The 27,041-nt window shown below is 29.2% G+C and overlaps 1 protein-coding gene and 1 long non-coding RNA gene across 2 annotated transcripts in view; one reads left to right on the plus strand and one right to left on the minus strand.

Moving 5' to 3' along the window:
• Positions 1 to 2,589: 2,589 nt before the first annotated feature.
• LOC107442817 (fungal protease inhibitor-1) lies at positions 2,590 to 9,912 on the minus strand. The gene is made up of 3 exons (XM_016056474.3): positions 9,767 to 9,912; positions 6,010 to 6,201; positions 2,590 to 2,855 (listed from the first exon to the last, which is right to left on the minus strand). Exons 2-3 carry the CDS (start codon positions 6,179 to 6,181, stop codon positions 2,725 to 2,727), a joined length of 303 nt encoding a protein of 100 aa, XP_015911960.2. The 5' UTR covers positions 6,182 to 6,201; positions 9,767 to 9,912; the 3' UTR covers positions 2,590 to 2,724.
• Positions 9,913 to 10,056: 144 nt separating this feature from the next.
• Positions 10,057 to 27,041, plus strand: part of LOC122269550 (uncharacterized) — a 36,000-nt gene continuing 19,015 nt past the window's right edge. Inside the window, exons 1-2 of the long non-coding RNA XR_006225257.2 lie at positions 10,057 to 10,231; positions 26,301 to 26,373. This is a non-coding gene — a long non-coding RNA (uncharacterized lncRNA). The remainder of the gene's footprint in view (positions 10,232 to 26,300; positions 26,374 to 27,041) is intronic.

The following is a 27,041-nucleotide window of genomic DNA, read 5'->3' on the forward strand; positions in this document are numbered from 1 at the left end:
AACATTATTATTTATTAATTGGTTATGTAAAATAATGATCCTTCTTAAAAATATGACACAGTTTAAATTTGCTACCTTAATAACAAGGAGTTAGACCAAAAAAAGAAACTTGAATCAAGAAATTTTAATCAACTCCGATTTACTGTCTTTTTTTTTAATGTATGATACGAAATTATGTTTAAATGAAAATTTTTTGTTCAAAAATCATAATATTATTAGTAAATAATTTTACCTAAATATGCTTGAAAGTCTATTTGCACTAAATATTTCTTCATCAAAAATATCATATTCTTCAGAATTCATTATTCTTGTTTAACAAAACATTCTTTTAAATTTTAGAAAAAAACATTGTATTACAGAAACCCATTGTTTTACGCTCAAATTTTTTTTGAATTTATTATAACCAAATGAAAAAAAATCCCTTTTTGGTAATTTCTTGTAGCTTCTAAGTTAAAAAAAAGTTCTGCGAATTTCGTACTGAAAGACCCACAGGACCACTTTTTTGTAAGTATTATTGATACATTTTAGGAATAACTTGTAAAAGAGACGGAGATGGAAGTTAATGAAAAAAAAAACAATTTGTACACAATCTTAAGCAACGTCTGCTTTCAAAATAAAAAGTTAATTATTACATTGAAAAAAAAGTATTTGTTGAGTTTGAAGAGTTATGCAGTTATGAGATGAAAATAAAGGAAAATTGTTTCAATTTGCATATAAATTAGAAAATTCTTTTACTTAAAAAGCGTTGCATTTTTGGAAATTTCAAAATACAAGAAAAATATTTTTTTTCTGAGAACTCTTTATCTTTCAGATATTTATGAGGCTTACCTTTGCATTATTTTTTTGTGTCTCTTTTATTTTTTTATACATCTGCATTATTTTCATTTCATATTATTTTTATTTTTTATAAATTATTTTTTTCTGCTTTTGAAATGAATTATTAGTAAAATTTTGACTAAATGTTACCTTATTTTAAGCACATCCCTATACTTTGAAATTATCGACAATACAAAATTAGTTCTAAGGCACTTTTTTAAATTTATTTATATTAAATAAACATAATTGATAAATAAATAAAATTACATACATAAATAAATAAAATTATTAAATATATATATATATATAAAATTTAATTTTTTTTCTAAATTAATATTTTCTTCGTGAGATTTACCTTAAGATTTTACTTTAGACTACTTCCAATCCAAAAAGGTATTCAAGAACAATAACTAGTTTTTCCTACTCATCTCAATACTAAATGCTTTGATTCCTTATTGTTTATGGTGTAATTATTATTCTTTGGCTTATGTTTTTATTTTTAAGATTATTTGTATCGGAAATCTCTCATATTATTTTTTTTTACTCAAAATAAAGGAGTTCAAATTCTTATACCTTATAGGGGATAAAAATGCACATATTATTGGGTGGGGTGGATAATATAGTCCTTTTCTCTAAAATTACTGAAAATTATTCATTAATTAACAGCAAGCGAGCCGCAATGACTCAGGGAATACAGCGATCTTCTCAAATTGATGTGATACAGGTATGAATCTCAGGGGTGGCTGGTTGATACAAATTCTGCACCCGGCTCGCACCAATAACACTGCTGAAGTAAAATACCCTCAGTGTTAAGCGGCTAATTGGTTAGAACTACATTACTGTCAGACTAACCGCTGGGGATTTTCATGATTTTCATCTCCATGCCATCTCAAAATCCGGGTTGGTTCCATCAAGAAGTCTACCAGGAAGGCTAGCTTGTCACAATGTTTGATTAAAGAGCTCCCTTGTCGTCTAAGTTGGGCTCAAAATTACAAAGCTGTGGAGTCATACATTGATAGTTGAAAAATCAAAATTGGGTAGTCTGTTCAACGACGCAGTTATAAAATAAAGTTATTTAATGTCTGACCTATAGACAGTAACTAAATTTTCAACAAAATTTATTGATGCTCTTTTAAAATAATGGACTTAATTTTCTTTATACTAAAATTCTAATTCAATCTAATATTCATTAGTAATTAAAAAATTGAAAAATTTATTAGAAGAAAAAGAACAAAAAAAATTAGTATGAAATTACTAAAAATATACATAAAATTTGTATTCACTTGAAATAGTAATTTCAACTCATTTGACAAATTAACTATTCGAATTTATCACTTATTTTTATAGTCTAGTTCATGAGTCCCACACTTTATAATTGATAAGCGCATTTCTCGGAGAAAAAAAATCAAGACATGATAAAAAAAAAATATTTTTTAGTATATGTAAATAAACTTTTCAGAACATTTACAACATTTAATTCAAATAATTTGAACATTAATGCTTTGAAGAAAATTAAAAGAATTGATTAATACTCGAAAAAATTTAAAAAAAAAAATAAGAAGAAAATTATCTACTTAGCAATCAGCACTACAGAGTTCAAATAAGACGTAATAATAGGACGTTTAAATAGTTGCAAAAATCATATCAGAAATTAAATGCGTTTCCTATAAGTTACTGTATTTTCAGTTTTTATAAAATTCTTACAAAAACTCTAAAATACATTTAACCGTAAAAACAATATTTTTCTCAGTTAATATAGATTAAAACAAATCATCAATTCCTCATATTTTTTATTGGATATGTCTCCGTTATCATAATTAACACAAATATTACATTACGAACACATTTTCTAAAATCATTTGCCTTCTTTATAAATTCGGGAAAATATTAATATTGCATTCTCGTCTACTAACATTCTTCACTTGATGAATCATCATCTGGTTTTGTACAAACATTATTAATGCACTGCAAGCCTTTAGCACATTCTCTATCTAACGGTACTCCTCTATAGGGTGGAGGACCACAATTTCCACCTTCACCTAAAAAGAAAAGAAAGCACATTAGAACTTAATTAATTTTCAAAAGTAATTTAGGATTATTAAAGTCAGGATTATATACAAAGTGTTAGAACAAGCTCATCTATAGATTACGAACAGAAAAACTGTTTTACTAATTTCAAAATTTATTTTCTTGTACTTACTAGGCCAAAAGAAAATCCCGTTGATTAAGTTTGATCTCTTCGGAAGGAATGGTCCAAGGCGACAGAAGAGCTTAATGATAGATTTTTGAAATTTGAATTGCCCACTTGAACAAAAAACTTGATGCAATGAAGATGCTTGAGCTATCTAAAATAGCCATGGGCTATAACAACCTTTTTATTAGTCAATCAGAGGTTCTGGCCTACACAAGAGGGCTCCACGACGCAAAAAAAGCGCAAAAAAACTTGAGAACGTAATTGAAAAGAGTGCAAAGAGAGTGCAAAAATCCTACGCGGAAATTGCAAAGAGCGGAATCAAAATGGGAACCTCAGGGGTGACTTCGAACCACGTGCTGGTCGTTCGTCCTGCCGTCCCGTGCACCTCTGAAGAGACTGAAAAAACCCTAAAAGAGCATATTGACCCATCGGCGTTAGCTATTGGTGTGAGAAATATAAGACCAATCGAAGAAGGAGGTATTGCAGTTCGTATGGTGTCCAAGAGGGACGTGAGGAAAGTCCAAGAAGAAATCGCAGACCAAGGTCTAGATTGCAAACTAAAATGCTCAACGCCTCCAAAGAAATTTCCAGGAGTCATACTTTTTAACATCGAGAATAGAATCGAAGAAGAAGAGCTAAAAGAGAAGTTAAGTGACCAAAATAATTAAATGGAAAAAGAAAAATTTGAAATCTGCTTTTCTATAAAATCCCCAAAAATTCTATAAAATCCCCTATTGGATAATTCAGACTGATCCGAGCGTATTTAAGAAAATGATGAGAAAGGGAACACTGAAACTTGGTTGGTCCATAATCCGACTTAAAGAATACCTAAGACCTCTTAGGTGATACAAGTGCAACTGCTTCGGACATATGGCACGTGACTGTACTAAGACGGAAGGCTGTTCTAATTGCGGCGAAGAAGGACACAAGAGAAGTAACTGCAAAAATAAGAGCAAGTGCGTTAATTGCGAAGCGGTGAACCGAAGATTCGGTTTATAACTCAACCTGAACCACTCAGCACATCAAAGAAATTGCCCATCTTTTCAACGAGCAATAGCAAGTCTTCGATAGAAAATCAAATACTAATCAAATACTACCCATTTATTTGTTAGCCGTTTAATGGCGTCCTCCACCCCTTCTAAATGTGCTAAACTTTGAGATAATGTATTTCAATTTTTGTTTAACCACCGAACTGGTGGCCCATTTTGTGATTTGTATTTTTAATAAAGTTCTAAAGGGTTTTTGGAACCTTCCGATCAGAGGATGCCTCGATGGGTCGTCGTGTGACTGCTGTCTGCTTGGTGCCACACTCCTAGTGAGTCGTTTGCAGCTGAGTATGGCACCGCCGCACCCGACTAGGGATTGTGCCCTTCGGCCTGCTCTGCCCATCGAACGATTGTGTTGCTCTTCGTCGGGCGTGACTTGGGGCCATGGATCCTCGTGTCCATGCACCGTTGGGTCCTCCGACTGATTCGAGGATTGCACCAACGATAGTCTCCAGTATTTCCCGGATGCCCCCTACGGGGGCTGGTCAGGGTCAAGCATCGCTCTTCGGCCCCTTCGATGCTGTAAGTGCAACACTTTTAGCCACATGGAGAAGGACTGTGAGAACGAGGAGGTCTGCGCAAAATGCGGTTCGACAGGACATAGAATGAGCGACTATAAATCTAAGAGTAAATGCACTAATTGTGCCATAGCCAACAGCAAATTTGGTTTAAATCTGAATACGAATCACCCAGCATCAAAAAGGTCATGCCCATCGAACCTCAGGGCGATTGATAGACTCAAAACGAACATCCATTACTGAGCCCTCGATTTTGTGAGCCCAATCGGGCGTCCTCAATCTGTTCTTGTAAATATTACATTGATTGTGAGATCACAGTTGCGATAAATTATTTTTGATTGCATTTTTAATAAAGTTTTGCTCAGACGTGCGTGACTCGGGGCAAAGAACCCTCGTGTGTCCATGCACCATCGTCTTCGCTGGAGGAGCTTCGTAAATGAATTCGAGGAACTTCGTAACTCCGGTCACCAGTATACTCCAGACAGTCACCAGTGTACTCCGGAAGCCCCCTGCTGGGGGCGGGATTGGTTAAGCCATGCTAAGTGTTAGGCTTACATGTTTACATATCAATGCGTGCAAAACGTTTCTATATTAGTACTTGGTTTTGATTATTTTTGCGTCGCTGTTCTTGTTTTTGGATTAAAAACAATTAAACTTATTTTAAAGATTGTCAAAACAAGCTTAAAGTTAATTTTCGCAAAATTGATGAGCAATCGAATTGATTATTTTTTACATGAATACTTTCTAAGTATAGGTAACACGCATATCTATAAATTATGAATGAAAGAGAGGTGCGTCTTTGAATTTAATATTAGTTTTCAGATACGTTTAAGGTCCGACTACACTCACGCTTAATAAATTCGATATAAGTGCAAGTTTACATTAGCCTGAATTTTTTTGAATTATTTTTGATCTAGACTTAAGTAAGTTCATTTAAAATTTTTCGATTAAAATATAAAATATTTAGCTCCAATTAAGCAATATATTTAGTTCCATTTCATAGATTTTTACAAATCTTTTCTTTAAATTATATTTTTAAACAGAAGTAATTGCATTTTCGATCTATAAAACAATTATTTTGAACGTTATGAAGACACAATTTTTTGTAGTGGAGTAAAATTGACATGGAGCGTTCGTTATTTCCAACTTCTAGATTGTCCTTAAAGTATTTTATACATTTTATAAGCTTTGCTGTAAATTTATAATATTATGACTATGGTTTATAATGATTTATATTTTGTTTAACTTTAAATTTATAATTGCATTTTATCATTTTAAAAAATGAGTATAAACCATTCAGTCACCTTAGAGTATTATCAAAAGAATATACTTATTATAGAGTTCTTTCTTTGGTCTCAACTATATATCAGTCTTTCACTTCTAAATTTAAAATTTTGTTTAGCAAGAAAAGAAAAGTAAAAACTAAGTATTATACCAATTTCAGTATAGCACACATCACAGCATTTGCAAAGACCTCCCTTCTTTTTCACTTCATTTGATTCACAATGTACTTCTTCGCATTTAGCATTTTTGCAAAAATTTTTTGTACATGCAATTGACTGTGCAATTGCAATGAGAGCCAAAAATATAATAAGTTCTTTGATCATTTTCTAAAATTGCCAGGTTTCTAAATGAAAGGGAAAGAAATAAATTGTTAAAAAAATTACATGTAAAAATAAAAAATAAGTACGGATCATGCCTAATTAATGTTTTGAATATATAAATTCGATTTCTTGTATTAATTCATTTCAAATAAGCTTTAATTAATTGTCGATTAAAATATTCTTTCTTGATTTTAAAATAGAGCTTAATAATAAAGGAGTGCGATTTTGTGTAGCAACGTAAATTTATATGACATCCTTGTACTATATGTTTCTATTTAATTTTACAAATGACATATAAAGCCACACAAAAAATATTAAATAATTTATAGTATTTTTTAACAGTTCACGCAAGGAAATAAACCATTTTTTTTTTCAAATTGTGCTGAGATATATTTCGCTTTTTCTGTTTATTTCTAAATTGCAGTGCATATCGTGTAGTAATCATATTCAGTATATAAGAAAAAAATTATATTGGATTTACATGAAAAAATTGAGCCCTGACACCATTCCTGCAAATTTTTATGAAAATTGACCACTTGAATGCAAAGAAGATAATTTTTTTTCAATTATTCACATTTTTCTTTTCCCATTATTAATATTTTTCGTTATTTATCGTTTTTTTTTTAATGGAAAGCCATTTATTTGATTAGATTTTAACTTTTTCATTTCGTATGTTGGTCTATAGAGATGAAAATTTCAAAAACAAAAATAGTTGAATCAAGGAAGGAAATTTTTCTTTACTAAATTTCGAAAATGTTATTTGAAATGATATTTTTTAAGTGAAAATTTTCGCTTTTCGCTCATTTTTACCTTATATATTCTAGCTTCTATTCACCCATTTTCTCATTAAAACATCTTCTTCTAAATAACAAATACTTATCAATATTTTTTCAAGCGAGTAGGTAAATGATGAGGTACCGGCAAACAGGAGGGTTCCTTATTTTAATTCTTCCATTTATTCCGAGGAACTAGAGACATTGAAAGTCTTGATAGATGTACATATTTAACATAAAGGCAGATTTTGAAAATATTTACCTCTTCAAATTCTGAGGGAAAACTGAAAAGCTAAAAGTCGTGTTCTTTATTTTTCTTACAATTTCTTAAAATTATTTCATACAAATTTCAGCTTTCAACCTTATTTTTCTACCCCTAAAGCCTGTAAAAAATGAAACTTTTCACACATCATTTTGGAGAAAAAAACGGTGAAGTGTGAGAGGCCTTGGAATACGCGTAATCAAATTTTAAGAGATTCACAATATTAAACGTTACTGAATTCACTTTTGTCACCCACTTTTATACAAAAATAAGGTCAATTATTTCAATTTTAGGGTTAAAAAGTTCAAAAATACAAAATATGCAGAAAAAAAGTTCAAATACTGCGATAAAGAATATCTGAAAATGGTTAACGTCCCGATGTTAAAGAAAAATATTAAAACTCTATCCTAAAACTCACTTAATCTGACTTCTGTTCCTATATTAAAACCTTCAACATGCCCATTAGAAAAAAATTTAGTGGTTAGAATAATCACCCGCCCTCGAAGAGATCTCGAATATTTCGCAAGAAAATTTGAGTGATTCAGAGTACAAGACTTTTCTGAAGGCCTTTTCCGATTTTAACCAAAATTGTGGTTAATTATTTTATTATTAGGGAGTGTTTTGATGGGTAAAAGGAAAATTTGAAACAAGCATATGTAAGAAAAAAGATTAAAAGGAAAACAAAGCACAAACTCAAGCTCACCACTGAACCTTAAAAATTGTGCAAGTAGTTACAACAGTTATAATATTGTTAATACTTTTAACTTCTTACACAATTGTCTTAATGCAACAAAGTATTGACGGTTAATCCAAGTTCGAAATATTTTTATAAGAAAATTTATACTTTATGACAATGTTTTACTTTATCTAACTTACTAGTGTGTTTACTAGTAGCAGTTGGAGATTTTACTACCTCCCGAATAACTTGGAAGGAGAAATTTCAGCTGAGGATGTTTGCTGCTCCAAAATATCAGTTTCAATACAAACATACCTTATTTACTCGCAATTATAATTTATATAACTTGCTGACATAAATAACCGAAACCGTATGACAATTATTCATTCATCCTGTGAAGAAAGTAATCCTGTACAATAACATACATCAATTGTTTAACAATAATTAACATGGATACAAAAATAAAAAGACAGTTATCACATTTTCTTTCCTTCTTCTTTTTTATGTATATAAGACAGTATTAATACATTAAAAATATTACATTTTTGCTGATTGATTATTGAGAAAAAGGAAATCTTAGCTTAATCGATAAAAAGAGTTAAGAAAGTTGCAAGTTAAAACATTTTTTTTAATAATTTGATATAATCCTAGTGAATTTTAACTTTGTTCTTGCTGTCTTTATTTTTACTGATGGATGAAATTAATTATTAATTATTAATTAATGGATGAATTTAAAGGATGAAATTTTTATTTCATCCTTTTATTTACTTTTTTACTTATTTTTTAATTTTAATATTTTGCAGAATTTCTGTACCCCACTTTGAAAAACATAAATAGAGTAAATAAAATAAATAAGTAATATAAAAATGAAACAAACAGAAAGAAATAAAATAATGAAATTAAAACAAAATAAAATGTACAGAAGTTCAATTAATAAGGCTATACAAGACACATTACTGACGTATTGAAAGTTTCATTTCGGATATAGGGTTGAATATTGCCTAATCATAAATTATGGCTTAATTCAAGAGCTTTCAAATGGAAGAAACAATCCCTTTAATAAGAAAAATTATTTGAAAAGAAAATTACATTGACATGTATTTTAAACAATTCATTAAATCTAATATAGTTCCAACAATCCAAGATTCTTATTAGCAAAATATAATTTTAAAAACTTTACTTTTCCAATGAAAAAAAAACAAAACAAAGCATTTTCGAGCGAAAAATTAAGCAATAAAAATTATTTTCTTTTTATAAGAAAAATTATATTACGAAAAATTCTAAATTATGTTAAAAATCAGATTTCTAAACTACTAAATGAATTAAAATTCTTAATTTTATTTGAGTATCTAATTGAGAAAAAACTCAATATGACTGGATTATGTACTCGTACTTAACAATAGTATTAATAATATTAGGAAAAAAAAACAGATTCTGTAAACGAACTCTTGTAATTTAAAAAATAGAAAATCTTTAACACCCGTATAAAAAAACAGATTATGAAAATTCCATTTTTTTAACTATTAAAGGAAAGAAAATCCAATTTTATTTAAAAACTATTAAAAAATATTCAATAGGACATACATCGTAAAAATTATTTTAGGAACAAAAAAATACTATATCCTTATAAATTGATTATAAGATAAAATATAGAATACAATATAAAAAGATGAATATGAAAAAAATTGAAGATAATTTAAAAAGTAGAATATACTACACAATATAAAATATATGATACGCAGTAGAATATAAGATAAGTTTATTATATGTTAAAAAGTAAAATATTATTTAAAAAGTGGAATAAAATGTAAAAATTATAGCATAAAGTCTAGAGCAGAATATAAAATTAGAGTAGAATATAGTATTAAAATCCTTACCTTAGCTAGAGGACGAAGACAGACTACTTTGAAGATGATTAGTAAAAAAGTAATCAAACGCTTTCCTCTTACGAAATAAAGAAGTGCTGGAGACTCGTGCTTAACTTCTTATTGGATCTAAAATTGAACTGCTGAACCAATACGTCTGACTTTTACAATTTTAATGACTCTTAGTACCATCAGTCATAACTCAAATACAATTTCTTCAGATTTTGTTTGATCTATTACGATAATGAAGCAATGTAATTACAAATCGTGCATGATGCAATGTCAATCATATTTTCACTTGATTAAAAAGATTCTTATCCTCTTTTTACTCGTGCATCAACAATTTTCCATTTATCCATTGAAATTGAAAACTAGAATGAATATTTTGCACCTGTCTGAATTGAAGATTGAATAAAAGATTGCTTATTATTCGATATTATAAAATTGTTTCAGTTGATTTTTCATGTATTGTAAATGGTAAGTTAAATTGCTTATAAGTTTATTTACTTAATAATGAGTTAGAAGAATTATGTATTGTACTAATACTATTCTTAAAAAAAAACTGAAACACTATATTATTTCTGTTATAATTCGCACAAATGATCATTCACGGTGGAAGTTGCCGGTACTATTTTTTTATTAAAATATTCTAAAATTACAATTAGGAGGAGTTTGCTACCATGTTAAAGGGTCTTAAAAAGGAGCAGTTTCATTATTTTTGTGGTTGCTAACACCAAGCGCTATCTGTTGATTGTTTAGTATACTTATCATGGTTGTTGAACAACCTACTCAATTTTGAGAGTACGCCTACCAATGAACTCCATAGCCTTTTAATTTTGAAACTAATTCCGAAGACAAGGGAACTCCTGGATGTAGTATTTTGAGAAATTTGTATTCGTGGATGACTTTTAGATAAAATTAACCGGCATTCACGTTACATAGAGAGGAAAATCACGAACACTTCCAACGGTCAGCCCGGTGGCAAGATGACTCTAACCAATGATCCGTCTACCACTAAAAATATTTTTCTTCCGCCCTGTGGGCGGTCCGAGCCGTGTGTGGAATTCGTATCGACCAGAAAGCAATGCGAGTCGAACCCGGGTAACCACATTGGAAGGCGATTGCTCAATATTCTGATCACCACGGCTCGTTTTGTATACAGAATTAGAAAATGGCTATCTTGACCGTACGCTAATTAGTATCAAAATAAGATTTTGCAAAAACAAGCGTTAAACAGGTAATATTTCCCGAAAGATTTTTTTCTAAATAAACTCATTATGAATAACGATGACGTGTTAAGTGTTTTTAATTTGTTTCAGATAGCATATAGAAATGTTAAATCATTGATATTTAGCCATTGGTTGTAGACTTTTAATTTCTGAATTCGAAGATCTATCATTTAACAACTACTAATTACCTTCAATAAACTAGCATGAGTAGCTATGGATAAACAAGTTGCCTAATCATTTTGCAAGTGTTATAATATAATGCCCTTTTGAATGGGAATTTAACTTAAGTTAAATTCAAGCCCTTTGTATGTATCTGTTTACTATTCTTTAACATAAGTAAAAAAATATATACAATAAAATAGATTTAGTACAAACAAGAAAATATTGTATCAGGAAAAATCGGGTGGAATTTTTTTTTTTGTCGATTAAGACCTGAGTGGTGTCGAGTTAGAGCACACTGAAGAACATAGTGGCTAGAGTTTTGCATGCTTGGTGGACTAAGTGCCCGTTTGTATACTTGCAGTTAAAATTAGGGCGTTTTTCACCGGTTATTAATGTACCAGTATTTCACGTGGCTCTTCCCTTGATGGCATTAACCTGTGAACGTAAAACTTTATGCAATTAAATATGTTGCATGAACAAACGCATTGCTAAAATTTAATTACTCTACAATACTTTTTCTTGGTGTTGGAATTTAAAAAAATTTAAAAGAAAAGGTTAGAAAGGTTAAATTAAAATATTTTATTAATATTTTCATACTGTAAATAAGGGAAAATAAAAATAATTAATTCTGTAATAAAACAAAAAATATGTGCTAAGGATTAGCTTCATTATTAGCATAGAATATGACAGAACGCCCTGGGATTTGAACGCGTACTCTTGGTATAATCTTGACACTACATATCATCCCACAGGACCATGCTCATCTGTCTGCGTAATGAGAATCAAACTGCTATTTTATTTTTATGGTTTTGCATGGGATACAGAATAGAAATATTATGGCCATTTGTGCAGCACCTAATTCATTGTGTGAGCCTTAATTCATCTGTAATTTCCCATCTTTTCTCAGTGTGTGTGTGTGTTTAATACGTTATAACAAATGATCTGACCAGTTCAAAATAATGACTGTGCATTTTTTATGTGTATTTAGAACACGCGCTATAATTCTCTATAGTAAATAAAATAGTGACTTTACAATTACGCCCCCCTGTGCTCGAACTTATTTGCCTATAATTTTGAGGCTTATCTTCATGTGCAAGTGTAATAATAAATAGGGCAAAATTTGAAAATTTTAAGTTAATTTAGAATCGAAAAGTATGCCTTTTTGTATATGCGGAGAAAAAACTTTATAGTTTGTCTTTTTTGTGCCCGAACTAACTATTTTATAATTTTGAGACTTTGCTTCCGTTTACTTGCAGTAAAATAGGAAGAAGGGAAAATTTTTAAAATTATAGATTAATATAAAAGTATATGCATATTAATGTATACGTAGAAAACAAAAGTAATTTTATTTTTCATAGTATTCCGACACTTTCTTACATAAAAGGGATTATAGTGAGAGATAATTTAAAATATTTTATTAAAATGAACATACTGTAAACTAAAAAGAAAATATATTTTAAACTCTGTAATAAAAGAAAAAAATACTTTCCAATAATTAGTCTTCTTACTTACGATGCGAAAGTACGCCCCAGGGGTAGAACTCACGTACTAGAAATCGACAGTTAGTCTCTTCATACTATACCGCGGGCCAGGCTCAGGCTGCTTAAAAAAGAATCAAGTTTCAATGTCAATTCGTGTTTTTATTCGTGCATTTGCATAGGACAATGGACCCATATTGTGCCACATTGTGCAGCCTTTAATTCTTCTTTAATTTTTCAGATTGGCATAATAAATAAATACGTTATAACCATTTATCTGACCAAGTTTCAAAATTATAGATTAATATTAAACGAAGCTATTTATTATGTATTGTTGGAACATGTACTATATTCGTCTATTGTTTATAAAGGGAATATTGATCTTCCATTTCTTCACCCTCGATCCTGAACTACTTTGTTTATGATTTTTTTAGCCTTGCTACGTGCTTTCTCACAGAAAAAAAATTGGCAAAGTTTGGAAATGATAGGTTAATTAAAAAGCAACGTATAGACATTTATGTAGTAGCCTAAATTTCATAATAAAGTGCATGATTCAAAATTTGACAGATCTTCACAAAAAAATTACCCTACGAAAAAATTACACTCAAAACTGTGTTGATGAGTTGATGATGCAAATGAATAAAAACAAATATTCTAGCATAATAAAATAACAAAGCAAAAACTTTTTTTTCGGTTTTCAACATACAAATAAACAGCAGGTAAATATTACAATGTATTCTCTAAACATTATTATAAATACTTGCTTTTATATTTTTATCTTTGTTACTTCAAGATCAAAATCACTTGTAGTTAAACTTATATTTTGTATAAAAAAGTACTTAGTAATGACTTAGTAAATAAGAATTTCAATTGTCTGATTTTTTTTGTAATTTCTTAATAGTTTTACCTAGTAAAATTCGATCAAATCGATAGTTCTTTTCAATTTTTTGCTCCGAAACTTATATTTAAAAAAGCATCTATATTATTGAAAGGTAAATAAATAAATGGGTGGATGAATTTAATGAAAATGTAATGCATTTTTTAAAAATAAATTTGATTTAAATATCAATAATTTTTTAAAATAATGACTATGCTGAAGACTACCAGAATATGGTAAAATGTACCGTGTTTCTTGCATTCTGGAATAGCCAAAAAATTCGGTTAATTTTAGTGTTCTGCTTATAATTTTGGTAAAATTATCAATAAAATAAGGTTTTATAGTGCGTGATAACATTTAGTAAATATGGTAAAATTTGGTAGTTTTATCAAGATGCCTTAGAGCATGGCATAAAAACCATTTATTCGCATAAATTTACTTTTCTGCTCTGTATTTGATAATAAATATGCGTTTATAAGAACTATAATTTAGAAAACTTAAATTTCCAAAAAACCGATACCATATAACTAATAAATTACCTAAGGAATAGTTTAAATACCATATGTTTCGTTTTTTAATACCAAATTTTCTTTTCCAACAGTATCAAAACCATAATGAGCCAGATTTTTTTTCTTAATACCATAGAACTAATAAATTACCTAAGGAATCGTTTAAATACCATATGTTTCGTTTTTTAATACCAAATTTTCTTTTCCAAAAGTATCAAAACCTTAATGAGCCAGATTTTTTTCTTTCTCGAAGTAGAGCATCGTTACGGCAAAAGAATTGTATGTTTCTTATCTATTTCATTAATTTAGGCAATATATAGCGCTGAAAGCAGTGATTTCTTCACTTTTACAGAAAATCTAGAAATTTAGAAAAAAAATTCCGAACTTTTAAATTTTCTATTTAAAACAATAATTTCAAATTCTGAAATAAATATGTTCCAAATTGTGGAATTATGATTAAAAAGCCTTAAATTCTATAAAAAACATTAGTTTATTTTTATTAGTAATATTAACTTTACAATTTAAAGCTAGTAAGTTTATGTTGATTAATATTTTAAACAATATTATATATTGAATGACACATAACGCATAGTGAACTTTGAACTAATAAACATTTAGAAACAGCTTGAAGTTCTGTATTCATATTAATTTAATTTTGAAATGTATGTTTTACAGTTGCACACAAATTTGTCTTAAAAATACCATGTTGTTTTTAGTAAGCACTGATAGATTTTATTTGCTGATAAATAACGATAAACGGTGAGTAGAAATTTACTTTTAATGAATAATTTTTAAGTTTTCCCCAAAAATAATTTTACCAAACTAAGTTTGTAATGATTACTGTGAATAAAGTTTGGTAAGCATAAAATAAAATGATAAAAAAAAAACTATTGGCAACATTTGATTTTAACATAACGTTTTACAATAATATATCAACAAATCTGAATTAAAATATTATTGCTGTAACCTGCCATAGAAATATGCCACAACTATATTATTTTAATTTTTTAAAAGTTAAAGTATTTAACTCACTTCTAATAACATTTGTACTTGTATTTTTGAAATAAAAAACTTAATAATATAACTGAATAATAATGCTTATATTATAAACTATAAAAATATGAAAAAAAATCGATTCATATTGCGATTTCCTTACACAATCACGTACGACATGTCCTGTAGCTATAATAAATACAACTAAGGAAAATTTCTGTTACTTCAAGAACGAAGATATATTCTTTTTCCTGCAAGATTGAGTTATTGATTGCGTTTCAAAACAGTACATTTTATTTCTTCTGGGAACCTCAAAACATTAATCATTTTTGCTATGTTACCTCATAAGACATAAAGTGAAACAACTGATTTTTGGAATAAGAAAATGGCGGAATAGTCATTTTGATTCGATTTTATTTCTTATAACTCGTCATTCACACTAAAAAAACGAACCTAACAATATACCAAGCATTTAGTGAAATTGTATTTAAAAACAATCCATTGCTTTATATGAAATTGCTTATTTTCTTAATAATACTGTTTGGTTGGTAGGTGTCGTATCCTCTATTGAATCATATTTCATGGTGTGCTTGAATAGTTTTTGTTATTTCTATGGCATTAAAAGAATATAAATCCTCTTCTGTGGGGTAGTTTAAGAGATGAAGGCCTGCAGCGACTGCAGGGCAGTTAAACACATGATATGGTGTCAGTTCCACATTAAGACACTTGCCACAGTTTTGATATTTTCTAGTCTTATCTGTAGAAATTTTCATGTTTTAATGATGCTTTGTTCTTAGTCTGATGAGAGTAGTGGCTGTCTTCCTATCGATGTCAAGATTAGTTATTTGATTGTGGGCTTGGATTTTAAAGGGGGTGAATAGTCTTGACTTTGCAAAAGCATTTGCATCTGCCAACGTGGTTGGGATTGAATTTTGATTTAGATCTCTGGCCTTTTCAGCCAAGGAATCAGCTATTTCATTGAACTCTAGGTTCACATGGGCGGGAATCCACAGTAAGAAGCAATTTTTCCGGAGACGCTGAAGTTGTCCAAGTTGTTCTATGATATTCAGGACAAGGCTTGAGGTACCTTCGCTGAGGGCCTGTAAGGCGGACCTGCAGTCGCTGAAGATGGTGATACCACTAAGCTGCTCCGAAGGTTCAAGATTGATGTACGTTTCGATAGCCGTAGAAATGGCTATCAATTCTGCCGTAAATTAGATGCGATTTTAATAATACTGTTTAATACATAATTTATAACAATAGAGAGATTTTGAGGAAAATTTGTCTAGCGTGAACCTTAACTCGAATTTTTCTTTCTCTTGGTCACACTGCGATTTGTAAGGATGATTTTACANCTGCTCCGAAGGTTCAAGATTGATGTACGCTTCGATAGCCGTAGAAATGGCTATCAATTCTGCCGTAAAATTAGATGCGATTTTAATAATACTGTTTAATACATAATTTATAATAATAGAGAGATTTTGAGGAAAATTTGTCTAGCGTGAACCTTAACTCGAATTTTTCTTTCTCTTGGTCACACTGCGATTTGTAAGGATGATTTTACATTTCATAATATTTTTTTTCTCTCTGGATAATTTATATTACTCATTCAACATTATCTATCGCTAATAATATCTTATTGGGCTCTAAGTTAATAATATTTATTTCTCATTATATTTTTCGATAAATGACACTCTTGCTTTAACTCTTTTTTCTTTTTCCTGGATTGAACCATGAGATAAACAAATTCAAATTTCATGACAGAAAAGTACAAATAGAAATTCAATTTGATCTCAATATTAACAAAACCGTAAAAAGCAGCCGGCATCGCAGCACATTTATTACTTTTTTATGTGTCACGCATGAATTGATTTTGAAGTGCAATTGATTAATTTTCAAATACAGCTATATTTCTTGTATTTCGTCATGACAAACAAATTCATAATATTTTCGTTGTAATAATTATATATATTTTTAAGCGACAAGATCTTTGTCATATCAACTTTTCAGAAATAAAACAACTTCTCAGAAACTTTTACTAAGAAAAGCTCTCTACTCATGTCCATAAAAAGCTAATTCGAAAAATAAAACATACGCGTGCGGGCAGGAAGAATTTGTTTTCCACATCATGGCTCATCTTCACTGCGTTATAACTCTCGGAGAGAGTAAAATTTTCCATGTTATTTACTGAAACTTACTAATACTCAAAATGCACCAGATGGCAATCCGTTCGTATTTTTTGTGAAAAAAATTGTACATAAACCATTCTACCCCTCATGATTTTCAATGATGAATGGGGAGCTACTATGGAGGCTAGTGAGCGAAGCGATCAGGGGATNAGCATGAATTTTGACGTGGGGAATGGGAAGCTACTATGGAGGCTAGTGAGCGAAGCGATCAGGGGATGGAGCTACCTAGTTTAAAAAGAAAGTGCATTATGGACTCAATATAGACGCAATGCTCTCAATGTGTATTTAATCGAAAAATTATTTAAATCTATATATCCACATGTTTTGATTATTTGACAATCAAGAAAGCTATTTTGACATATTAAAATTTCATTCGGGCATGTATTTTTTATACTAAAATATCAAATAGAACATGCGAAATGTTCGAGTTTTTTCAAGACCTCTAGATTATAGCATACCAACAACACGTAAAATTTAACAATTTTTACTAAAATCATTTGTCTTGTGGGTTCTTTAATAGCAGTATAAATGGTTATAATGATAACAATTCCAAAATCATTTGTTTACTCAAAGTGTCACTTTTCTCTCTTTAACCAAGTCACACGAAATTTATGACCAAGCTATTTGTCTTTGAAGATCCCTGAAATTTCTAAGCCTTTGTTTAAATGCATCTCTATCAAGTAGGTCATCTGCAGCATACTCAGTTGCAAAGTGAGGATTTTGCGACTTCATCGAATCGGCTGATGTATTGATTCAAAATGTAAATTAAAGTATTTAAATTCAAGGTTTTATTTATAGTATCTGAAAATATTTTTTTACCGTATCGGCATTTAAGCCTTGAAATTAAAATGTTATACTGAAATTAATCTATGGAAAAAAACAGTATGATTTATATAATTTTAATTGCGTTTATTTGCTAACATTTTTCTAGTTTAATATTAGCATAAACTATTGCTTTATGAAAAATACTGAATTCAGATAATTGTAAATTTCAAGAGATATATTGAGTAACATATTACCATCAAAACTATATAGTTACATTCGACTGTATTGGTAATACAATTACACTGTAAAAGCTTTAAAGTTTAAAGCTGCATTTCACTATTTGACAATGAACAATTTGAAAAATTGAGTTAGGAATTACTTTATATCTCGTTTACACTAAACCAAATGTTCATATACACTTTGAAATTTATATTTAAATCCTAATATCAATAATGAAGAGAGAGAGAGAGAGTGAGTGAGCCATTATCGCGCACATTCATACTATACTGGAATTATTTTCGTTTTCGAAATCACTAATATTAAATTTTGGATGAGTGGCTGGGTGGCGCAGTTGGTTTGTCGTCGGCCTTATGAGCCCAAGTCTGCGGGTTCGATCCCCGGCCCAGACACTGGATTTTCGGGACGCAGAAAATCCTCAGCGGCCATGTCGTATGATTATGCGGCATGTAAAAGGACCCTGGAGTGCCTTATTGGCTCTTGGCATTTCTGGCAAAATTAAATTCCTTTTGCAGTTTAGCATCCAAATAGAGACTCGGTGCTGCCATCTAGTGTGGCAGAAACTCGACGTCCAAATTAACATGACCAACGGTATCTCACCCATTGTGGTGGTCCTGAAAGAGTGGATACCACCTCTGGAGAACGCACTAGGTCTGCTCATCGGCAAGACCGATTGTGCAGCTCATTAGAAATAAAAAATTTTGGATGAAAAAATTGATTGTTAATGATCTTTGATGTCTGATCAGCCCACTGTTTTGCAAAAATGATAGTTTATCACTGCTTTGCATCTAAAATAGTTTATAACTGCTTTGCATCCACATTAGTTTACAGAAATAATAGTTTTCCTTTATAAAACTCTTTAAATATATGCATGTTTTCAGTTGTGTCATAAGGATAGTTATTACTTAATTTTTGAATTTCAGAACATCTGTCAATCGTCTAATATTTAGTTTCAATCATTTCTGTTCTGTTAAGCATAGTTGAACTTGTTTCAATTTTCTGCGCTCTACCAATATGATTGATTTCGAAACTGCTTTCATTTTTAAGACTCAGAGTGTGCCTGCGTATTCCTCTACTAATTTTTTTTAACTTTATATTGTAGAGCAAAAATAATTTTACTTACTTTTATGTGTACACGATGTTTTTCATAAATTTTAGTGTTACTGAACGTTAAAAATGGTGGCAACTACTCAACGACGAAAGTTAAGAAACAATCCATCTGTTTCAGTATAACAAGGAGTATCAAATAACTATTGTTGATGTTTATTTCTCCAAGAATTGATTATTGTTAAATAAATAATCCTAAGAAACTGATTGATTGATTAGAAAAGTTTATTTGCATCAAAAATATGTTAATAAGAAACTGCAGTCGACATATTTCTTGAGTTCAATACCATGTGCGCATTTACTGGCAAGACTGAAAATGGGTGACTGCTTTTGGGCGCTTGAAACATGTCAACAGTTATTTCTTAGATATATACATTTGAAGCGAAGGAAGTTTTTAATCAGGTAAAAAATACCTGAGTATCCTTGATTCCACTTTTGGTGAGAAGTAGTTGGCAACACTTTAGGTGTTAAAGAATGCTAAAATTTTCTACAGTGTAGAATTTTCCATTTCATCATATTTTTAAAACCTCTGATGAAAACATTGTAGAAAAAATTGCATTTTGTTTATATTTGTTAATTGATCGAATTCCTCAGAAAATAGAAACACAAAAACTGAAAACATTGTTTCATTTACAATCAATTGTGTGGAATTATAAAATTTTGTTATTTCCTTAAGTTATCAATAAGGCAGGGTTGCGAAATTGAGTTTATTATTAGCTCAGAATCCTTGTACTCTTATATTTCTGAAAATACTTTACTTTTTTGTATTTCAATTATTTACAAAGTTATAGCAGTTTTTTGGGCAAGCGTAATAATAGTGGCTGGACTATGTGTACCATTTTAAGTCTCTAAATGCTTTAATCTCAAAATCTGATTTTTCACTACCTTATCCACGATATCTCTTGTTGTTTTTAAAATAATAGTCTCATGAGTGTTTATAATTACATCAGGCATGTTTTTAACTACTGTCTGGCCGAATAAAAAGTAGAATTTAAATTTTTATGCATGCTTTGTCGCAAAGAGAAGCACAGGGAGTTTAAAAAATTTGATTTTTTTTAACTACATTGTTCCTTAACTCAGTATATGCATTTGTTTCTTAGATAATAGTTCAAAATATAGTTGATAGCCTTCAAAATAAAATCCTTAGCTGATTTTTTGTTTTTTTTTCAGCTGATAGAATTTTCTCACAGTGTTTATCACACATGCAAAAAATGCCCTTTTTTTTCCTAGAAGTGACAATTCCTGATTTTTTTTTAAAAAAAAAGTGCTACTTTTTTACTAAAACGAGCTGTGACATGTTTGTGGCTGAAGTCGTATTCTTGGTCATAGATGGTACCACTCATCAACAAAAAAAGTACGATCTTCCGTAAATTCGCTCAGTTTCACCAAGCAGGCTTGCTGATATTGGCATGCGAAATTAGAAACAACAACATAAGTTTTTGCACATAATGAAACAAATGAACTATTTTTTTAAAAAGAAAGTTATATATTAAAAATTAGAAAAAAGGTTACAGACATACTAAATAAAAAAATTACAACTGTTATTTCCTTTATGAGAATATAAACTATATGTGAACTCCCCTTAATCTAAAACCAATATATTTTAAAAATCTTCACATTTATGTTGAAGTTATTATACTTTATTTATATTTATCCTTTGAGGATTCAGTAAAACAGTATATATCATTTCACAACTTTTCAGTATGACGGAAACTTCTCTGTCAAAATAGTCCAGTTTCATGATAGATAAATTTTAGAAACATGTATCAGATATGAAATGACTTCTGAAAGAAAATCTAGAAATAAGCATATCCAGCTGCCGAAAGTTTGAAACGCATTTGCAATCCCTTGTATCAACATCTAAAATTATAGTTTGTTATCACTTATAAACGATTCTCTTCACTATTTAGAAATCTAAAAGACCATTTAAACATTGATTTAAGTAACATCATGCTTCTGAATAGTCAGATATTGCCTATTTAACAATGTAGAAGATAAGAAATATATGTATTATCATTTCCAGATTAAATACGTCCATAGGGTAAATAATTTTGTCCATATGTCTTACTAATTGTGATTAATTGGGTTTTATACAGACATATTCCAAACACTGAATACTATAATAATTTTTTATGCAGTATTAGTAAAAAAAAATTATTTGAATTAAAATCATTTCAGTTTAAATATACTTCAAGTTCTTATCTTATCAAAAATTATGTTTTCTTAAAAGGTGACGTAAAGATTTTTATGGGAGGATATTAAAGAAAATGTATAAGTTTAAGAAGATACATTTCCTTAGCTGCTACATTTAATAAAATTTAATTTATTATGATTATTTTTATTTAAAAGACCATTTGGAACATTTTGAATGATGTGAATGAAATTGAATAGAATGAATTTGTGAAATGAAATTGTTTTGACCATGAAATTGTTTTGCACATTTCTATGCTTATCATAGCCATCTAGTTAGACGTGGGTTACGTCTTCTTCTTAGGCCAGTGTTCGATTCCTGGCGCAAAAATCTGAGTTTCAGATCAGACTACACTATCATAACGTAGTAGATAGTCGTTAAAGTAATGTTTCTCAAGGTTTGATATGTGGAAAAAGAATAAGGCAGTAAGGGAGCGCGATGCAAAGGTCGGGTGGCTAGCACCATTAAAACTTTTTCTATTTCAATTTTGGTAGTGCAGAGTGTGTATATACCTATATTTCTTTCAGTTCATAATCAAGAAAGAATTTTAAACTGTCATTAGTAAAGAATCGAAATAGTTCTAGTACAGCGTTAATAACAGAACAAAACGTGATATTACATGTACCTAGAATTGAATGATTAATTTTAAATTGAATCGAAAAGGAAAGAAAAATAAACTTTCCACATTTGCTTAAATCAATATTGATTTATTAGTTAATAGTTTTCGTGACAGATGTATTAAAACATTTGCAGCTACGTTGAATAATTAAGGAAAAAAGTATTTAGATTTTTTTTTTAATATTTATCATATTTTATGTGGCATAACTAAAAATAACAAGTCCTTCCTGATGTAATTTGGATAGTTTTTATGAAAATAAATCGTTGTGAACTTTATTGTCTGTAGTTAAATTTTATTTTTCTAAACTTTCAGAATTAAATCAGTTTAAATGTTTTAAGTAAATTATTAGGTTCCTCGAAATTTTTAAGAAGTTTTTGTACATAATAAAGAAAGTTCTGAACAATAAGAAGGTTTTTCAGGCGTCATTTGATACTATTGAATTAAATTTCTTAAAAATGACACCCGTCTTAATTGTGAATCATCCCCCATAAAAGTATATTTTTTCATCTTTATTGCATGGATATATTATTTCCTATTGAATTTTGTCATATGATGCAAAATGACATTTGATTAAATCCAATTTTAATCTAGAAATTTCTTGGAAAATTTGCAAAAACTAATCAGAAAACCCTTTGAAGTTTTTAATTATCTAATATGATATTAAAATTGAACATTTTCATTAGTTAACGAACACGAGTCACTGCAAAACTTTGAAAAAAAAGTATACATTTTCCGCGCAATATAAGAAAACTACTTCCTATGCTTATATCTTGACAAATTTTTTAACGATTTTTTCTTCAAGTTTTAAAATTATAATTTGGTTATTAATTAAAAATCACGATAAGACTGCTGTTTAGTTTGACAGAACATTTAAAAAAAAGTTACAGCAAAAAAAAATTTTTTTTCATATAAAAATATCCGTATTTCCATAAGTATTAAGCTAGACCTGTGATTTTTTTCCCAATTATTTCACACAATAAAAGTGATCGTTAAAATAATCGATACATGATTATTATATTTTTTCTGACATATGACGCAGGATGTTCAAATTAATCTTTGTTTGTAAATTACATCCAGCTTCTCAAACATCTAAAAACTTTTAACTTTGTTGATTAGTATAAGAAATTGCATGACATAAATATCTCTAAAGTTATTAAATAATCCTCTCAGTACTTCGTGAGAAATTAAAATATATATATATNGCTAATACATGTTTTCATGATTATATACATATATATATTAAAATCTGAAAGTGTCTTTTCAATTATTGTTAGGTAGTGTATATTTATGATTTTCAATTCAAATTACTGTAATTAATTACAGTTCTTCGATGCATGCTGTACTTATTTATATTTTAAAGTGTCCAAACATTATTTTTAATTTAATTAGACTTCATGCGTCTTTCAAAATGTGAAATCTCAGCTCTTATAATGACTAAATAATAGAGTTCATTCTAATTAAGATCATGAATCTAGGTGGAAGTGCAGGCGTCATAATTAAGTGAAGGAATAAAATTACGTGCGTTGCTTACTTATTATATTTTGTTGCGAAACTGAACTGAGTTAAGTATTGTTTGGAAATTGTTTGTAATATGTTTTGACCTTTAAACTTTTTTCTTCCTTTATATTATCTAATATATAATATTTTTCAAATTGCATTTTAGACTTTTAAAACTTTTTTTTCACCCTAATTAATATAGAACTAAAGAAGATAAATCCGGAACAGGGTATAAAGTTAATAAGGATATTTTTTTTTTATAAATTTGATATTTTATTTATTTGAAGAGCCTTTATTTCTTGTTTCCTTTAAATCGTCTCCAATTTCTGCAAAACTTAATCAGAAATCCAATTAAAACTGAAATCATATCGAATTTGTAAGAAAGGCCACCCGACGTATTTTATCAATTTTTCAACGATTGTTATTTATGGTAACAACTCTACTGAAGGTTGATTCTTACAATAAAAAGTAACTCCCTCAACCAAAGAAAAAGGGTCGGTTGTAAAGAAATCAGGAGGTTAGTCTCCCTTAAGAGTATCAACACATGCATCGCTACGTCGGAATATCAAACTGGTTCCTGACTTCAAAATATAAAAGAAATTAAGACTGACGATTTTGTATGCCGCGTATTGAAGAAGTCATAAATTTTGGTGTTCCCGCAACTGAAGAAGAAGAAACAGGATCTACGCTTTTCCAAACGAAATGATTATTTCAAAAAGTGCCATCATCTCTAATTCATCGCTAATTAGACTGCTTCACACTAAGAATGGAAAACCTTTCTAAATAGAAATTATTTATGTTGGCTTGTTGGCATCATATATTTGAATATCCTAGGTTCAACTCACGCAAAGTTATTTGGCGTCACATCAGGTCCTGAAAACACAGCCTTTTTTAAATTAAGAGGTGATATCTGGTCAATTATCAACTCATAAGTCTGCTTCAAGACCTTAGAAATAAAATACAATAGTTTAAAATTGATTAAACTTTCTATAGAATCATTGAAGAGAATATTTTTGAATCCAAATAAAAATAATTTGCTGCCTTTTTGATAATTATGAGGAGTAACTAGAGTAGTACATCATGTTTGATAGATGCTATCAATTTTGCAAATTTTAAAGATGTTTGCATTCGTAGTTCAAGTAGGATTACACAAGCTAAATATAAATGATATGCAAGCTTAATGATATGTCCTACATCACTATAGGCCACATCCAATAATCCGTTGGAGATGATATTCTATACAATGTTCTTAAACTGTGTCGTAAACTAAAACAATATTGCAGGCAAGAAATGAGTGTATGGTACAGAAAATGATTGTATGGAAAGGCAAATCAAATAATATTATCTAGTGAGTATGTTGCACCCTGTATTTTTTGAAACAAACTTTTTTCGTTAAAAACAGCGATTGAATGTTCAAACATTGGTTCTAATTCCTCCTTCTAATGACTTTTGAAATAAAATGAGCCAATTTTTCGCCACTTTTCCTGTTCTTAAACCAATGTAAAAAAGTATGGAAAAAAACTTACATCTTAGTTCGAGCTTCACAGCATGAGAATCAAATAGAAAAACTTAATGTTATTCATAATAAAGCTGATAATAAGCTGATACATGTTTTCATGATTTCATAGTAGAGAATAATATGCCAGAAAGGTGAGTGATACTAATAAAAGATTTCTCACCTAGTCTTATTTCTGATTAAAGATAAGAAAAAAATGTCTTTTAATACAAATGATAGAGTGTCATGAAAAAAATAACCCCCAGTTTCAAAAATAGGGCCTTAAAAATTCAAGTTTGATATGATTGTGATAATATTTCCTCAAATTGATCGTATGATGACAATCTAGATTATTAGCAAAATTCTTTTATTCTTATATGTACATTGCTGGCATTTGTATAAAAGACATATTGTAATAAAACATTCCTTTTCCTGAGTTAAGTGTACATTAAAACAAAATAGCTTTTTAACTAAATAAATTGCTCTTATAAGACAGTGGTTAAAACATTCAATTGTGAATTTTGTCTTCCTGTAGACCATTTCTTTTAAAATGATCCATCATTTTCCACACACCAAAATACTGAATGAAAATTTATTTAATCTTTCAAATCTTTTTTCCACTTTGTATTTTCAGTATTTACGCCGTATTTTTATTTTCATTAGTAAAACAATAGCAGGAATTGATGAATTTTAAATATTTATGTAAATTTTTCATCAACTATTTCATAATATTATATGAATAAAATAATTTTTTTTAATCCTTATAATAAATTACATTAAAATAATCGAATTTAAGTACTTAGGCTCTAAATAAGCAACGTTTACTATGATATCATTGGCATATGAAATTATCCTTTAAGTTTCATCAAATCATTTAAACTTAACTATTTTTTTCTCGGTACGCTTGGCTTCTTGGCTCTCTCTTTTTAGACATGTATCCAAATAACATATTTATCATTATTACGCTTAGGAAAAGTGTTTAAAAATTTATATTAAATTTTCGATTTAATTATTTCATTAATTCACTAGTGCCTTGCAGACTGTTCCTGTAGATTACTTCCCTTTAAAAAGTCCATTATTTTCCGCAAAAAATAATAGTAAATTGTCGAAAAAAAGAAGACTGAATGATAAGGTTAAAAAAATTAATTTTCTGTAATCAATGTTTGGGATTATATATAAACATCTCATCTCTACACAGGAGTAACCACCAGAGATAGAATTAATGAGGACATGTTCTTCCACTAACCTACAGCTTCTTGCATGAAGTTAATGTAAGTCTTCTTTATTTCCTTAGATTCAATTCTTTGGTTTGTTACAGTAATTAAGTTATTCTTAATACTAACTAAATTTACCCATCTAATGAGCCGTTTGCTTTATGAAAAATAAGTTTCATTCAAAAATATCTAAATATTTTAAATTGATTTTGTTATTCGTCAAACAATTATAGGTTTCATAATTCAGCCACTAATAATTATATTTTTCGTTTAACCGATTAAGCAACACGACCGAAATGCAGTTTTTAACACCTAAATTTTAATCGTAACTTTTAAGTCCTTCTTAACACTGAATTTAGCCAGATATTGAGTGGTTTGCTTTGGAAAACAAATAAGTTACAATTGAAAATTATTCGAACATTTTAATTTGATTTTATTATCCATCAAATAATTGTAGGTTTTATGATTCAGCAACACAGTATCAAGTTTTTCAATTAAATGAAGGAGTAACACGTTCCAAATACATTTTCTTTAACATCTACACTTGAGAACACACTTGTCTTGAACACAATTTTTTAGAAGAATTATAGTTTAGTATTGAGCAGATTCATAAATGACGTCATTCCGACTAAATAAATGAAAAACTACCTTTCGCTACTATAATTGAACTATTTTCTACACCGAAATAATATTAACTTTCATTTTTTTTTCATTATATATAAGAG

This window comes from Parasteatoda tepidariorum, chromosome 5 (assembly GCF_043381705.1).
Source record: "Parasteatoda tepidariorum isolate YZ-2023 chromosome 5, CAS_Ptep_4.0, whole genome shotgun sequence".
NCBI classification, from domain to species: Eukaryota; Metazoa; Arthropoda; class Arachnida; order Araneae; family Theridiidae; genus Parasteatoda; species Parasteatoda tepidariorum.

Bases quoted from the DNA above. Each gene is read 5' to 3' on its own strand.
- LOC107442817 (XM_016056474.3), bottom strand. From the start codon at position 6,181: ATGATCAAAGAACTTATTATATTTTTGGCTCTCATTGCAATTGCACAG. The intron at 2,856-6,009 runs GTATAATACTTA...TTTTCTTTTTAG, and splicing joins TGTGTGCTATACTGAAATTG to GTGAAGGTGGAAATTGTGGT.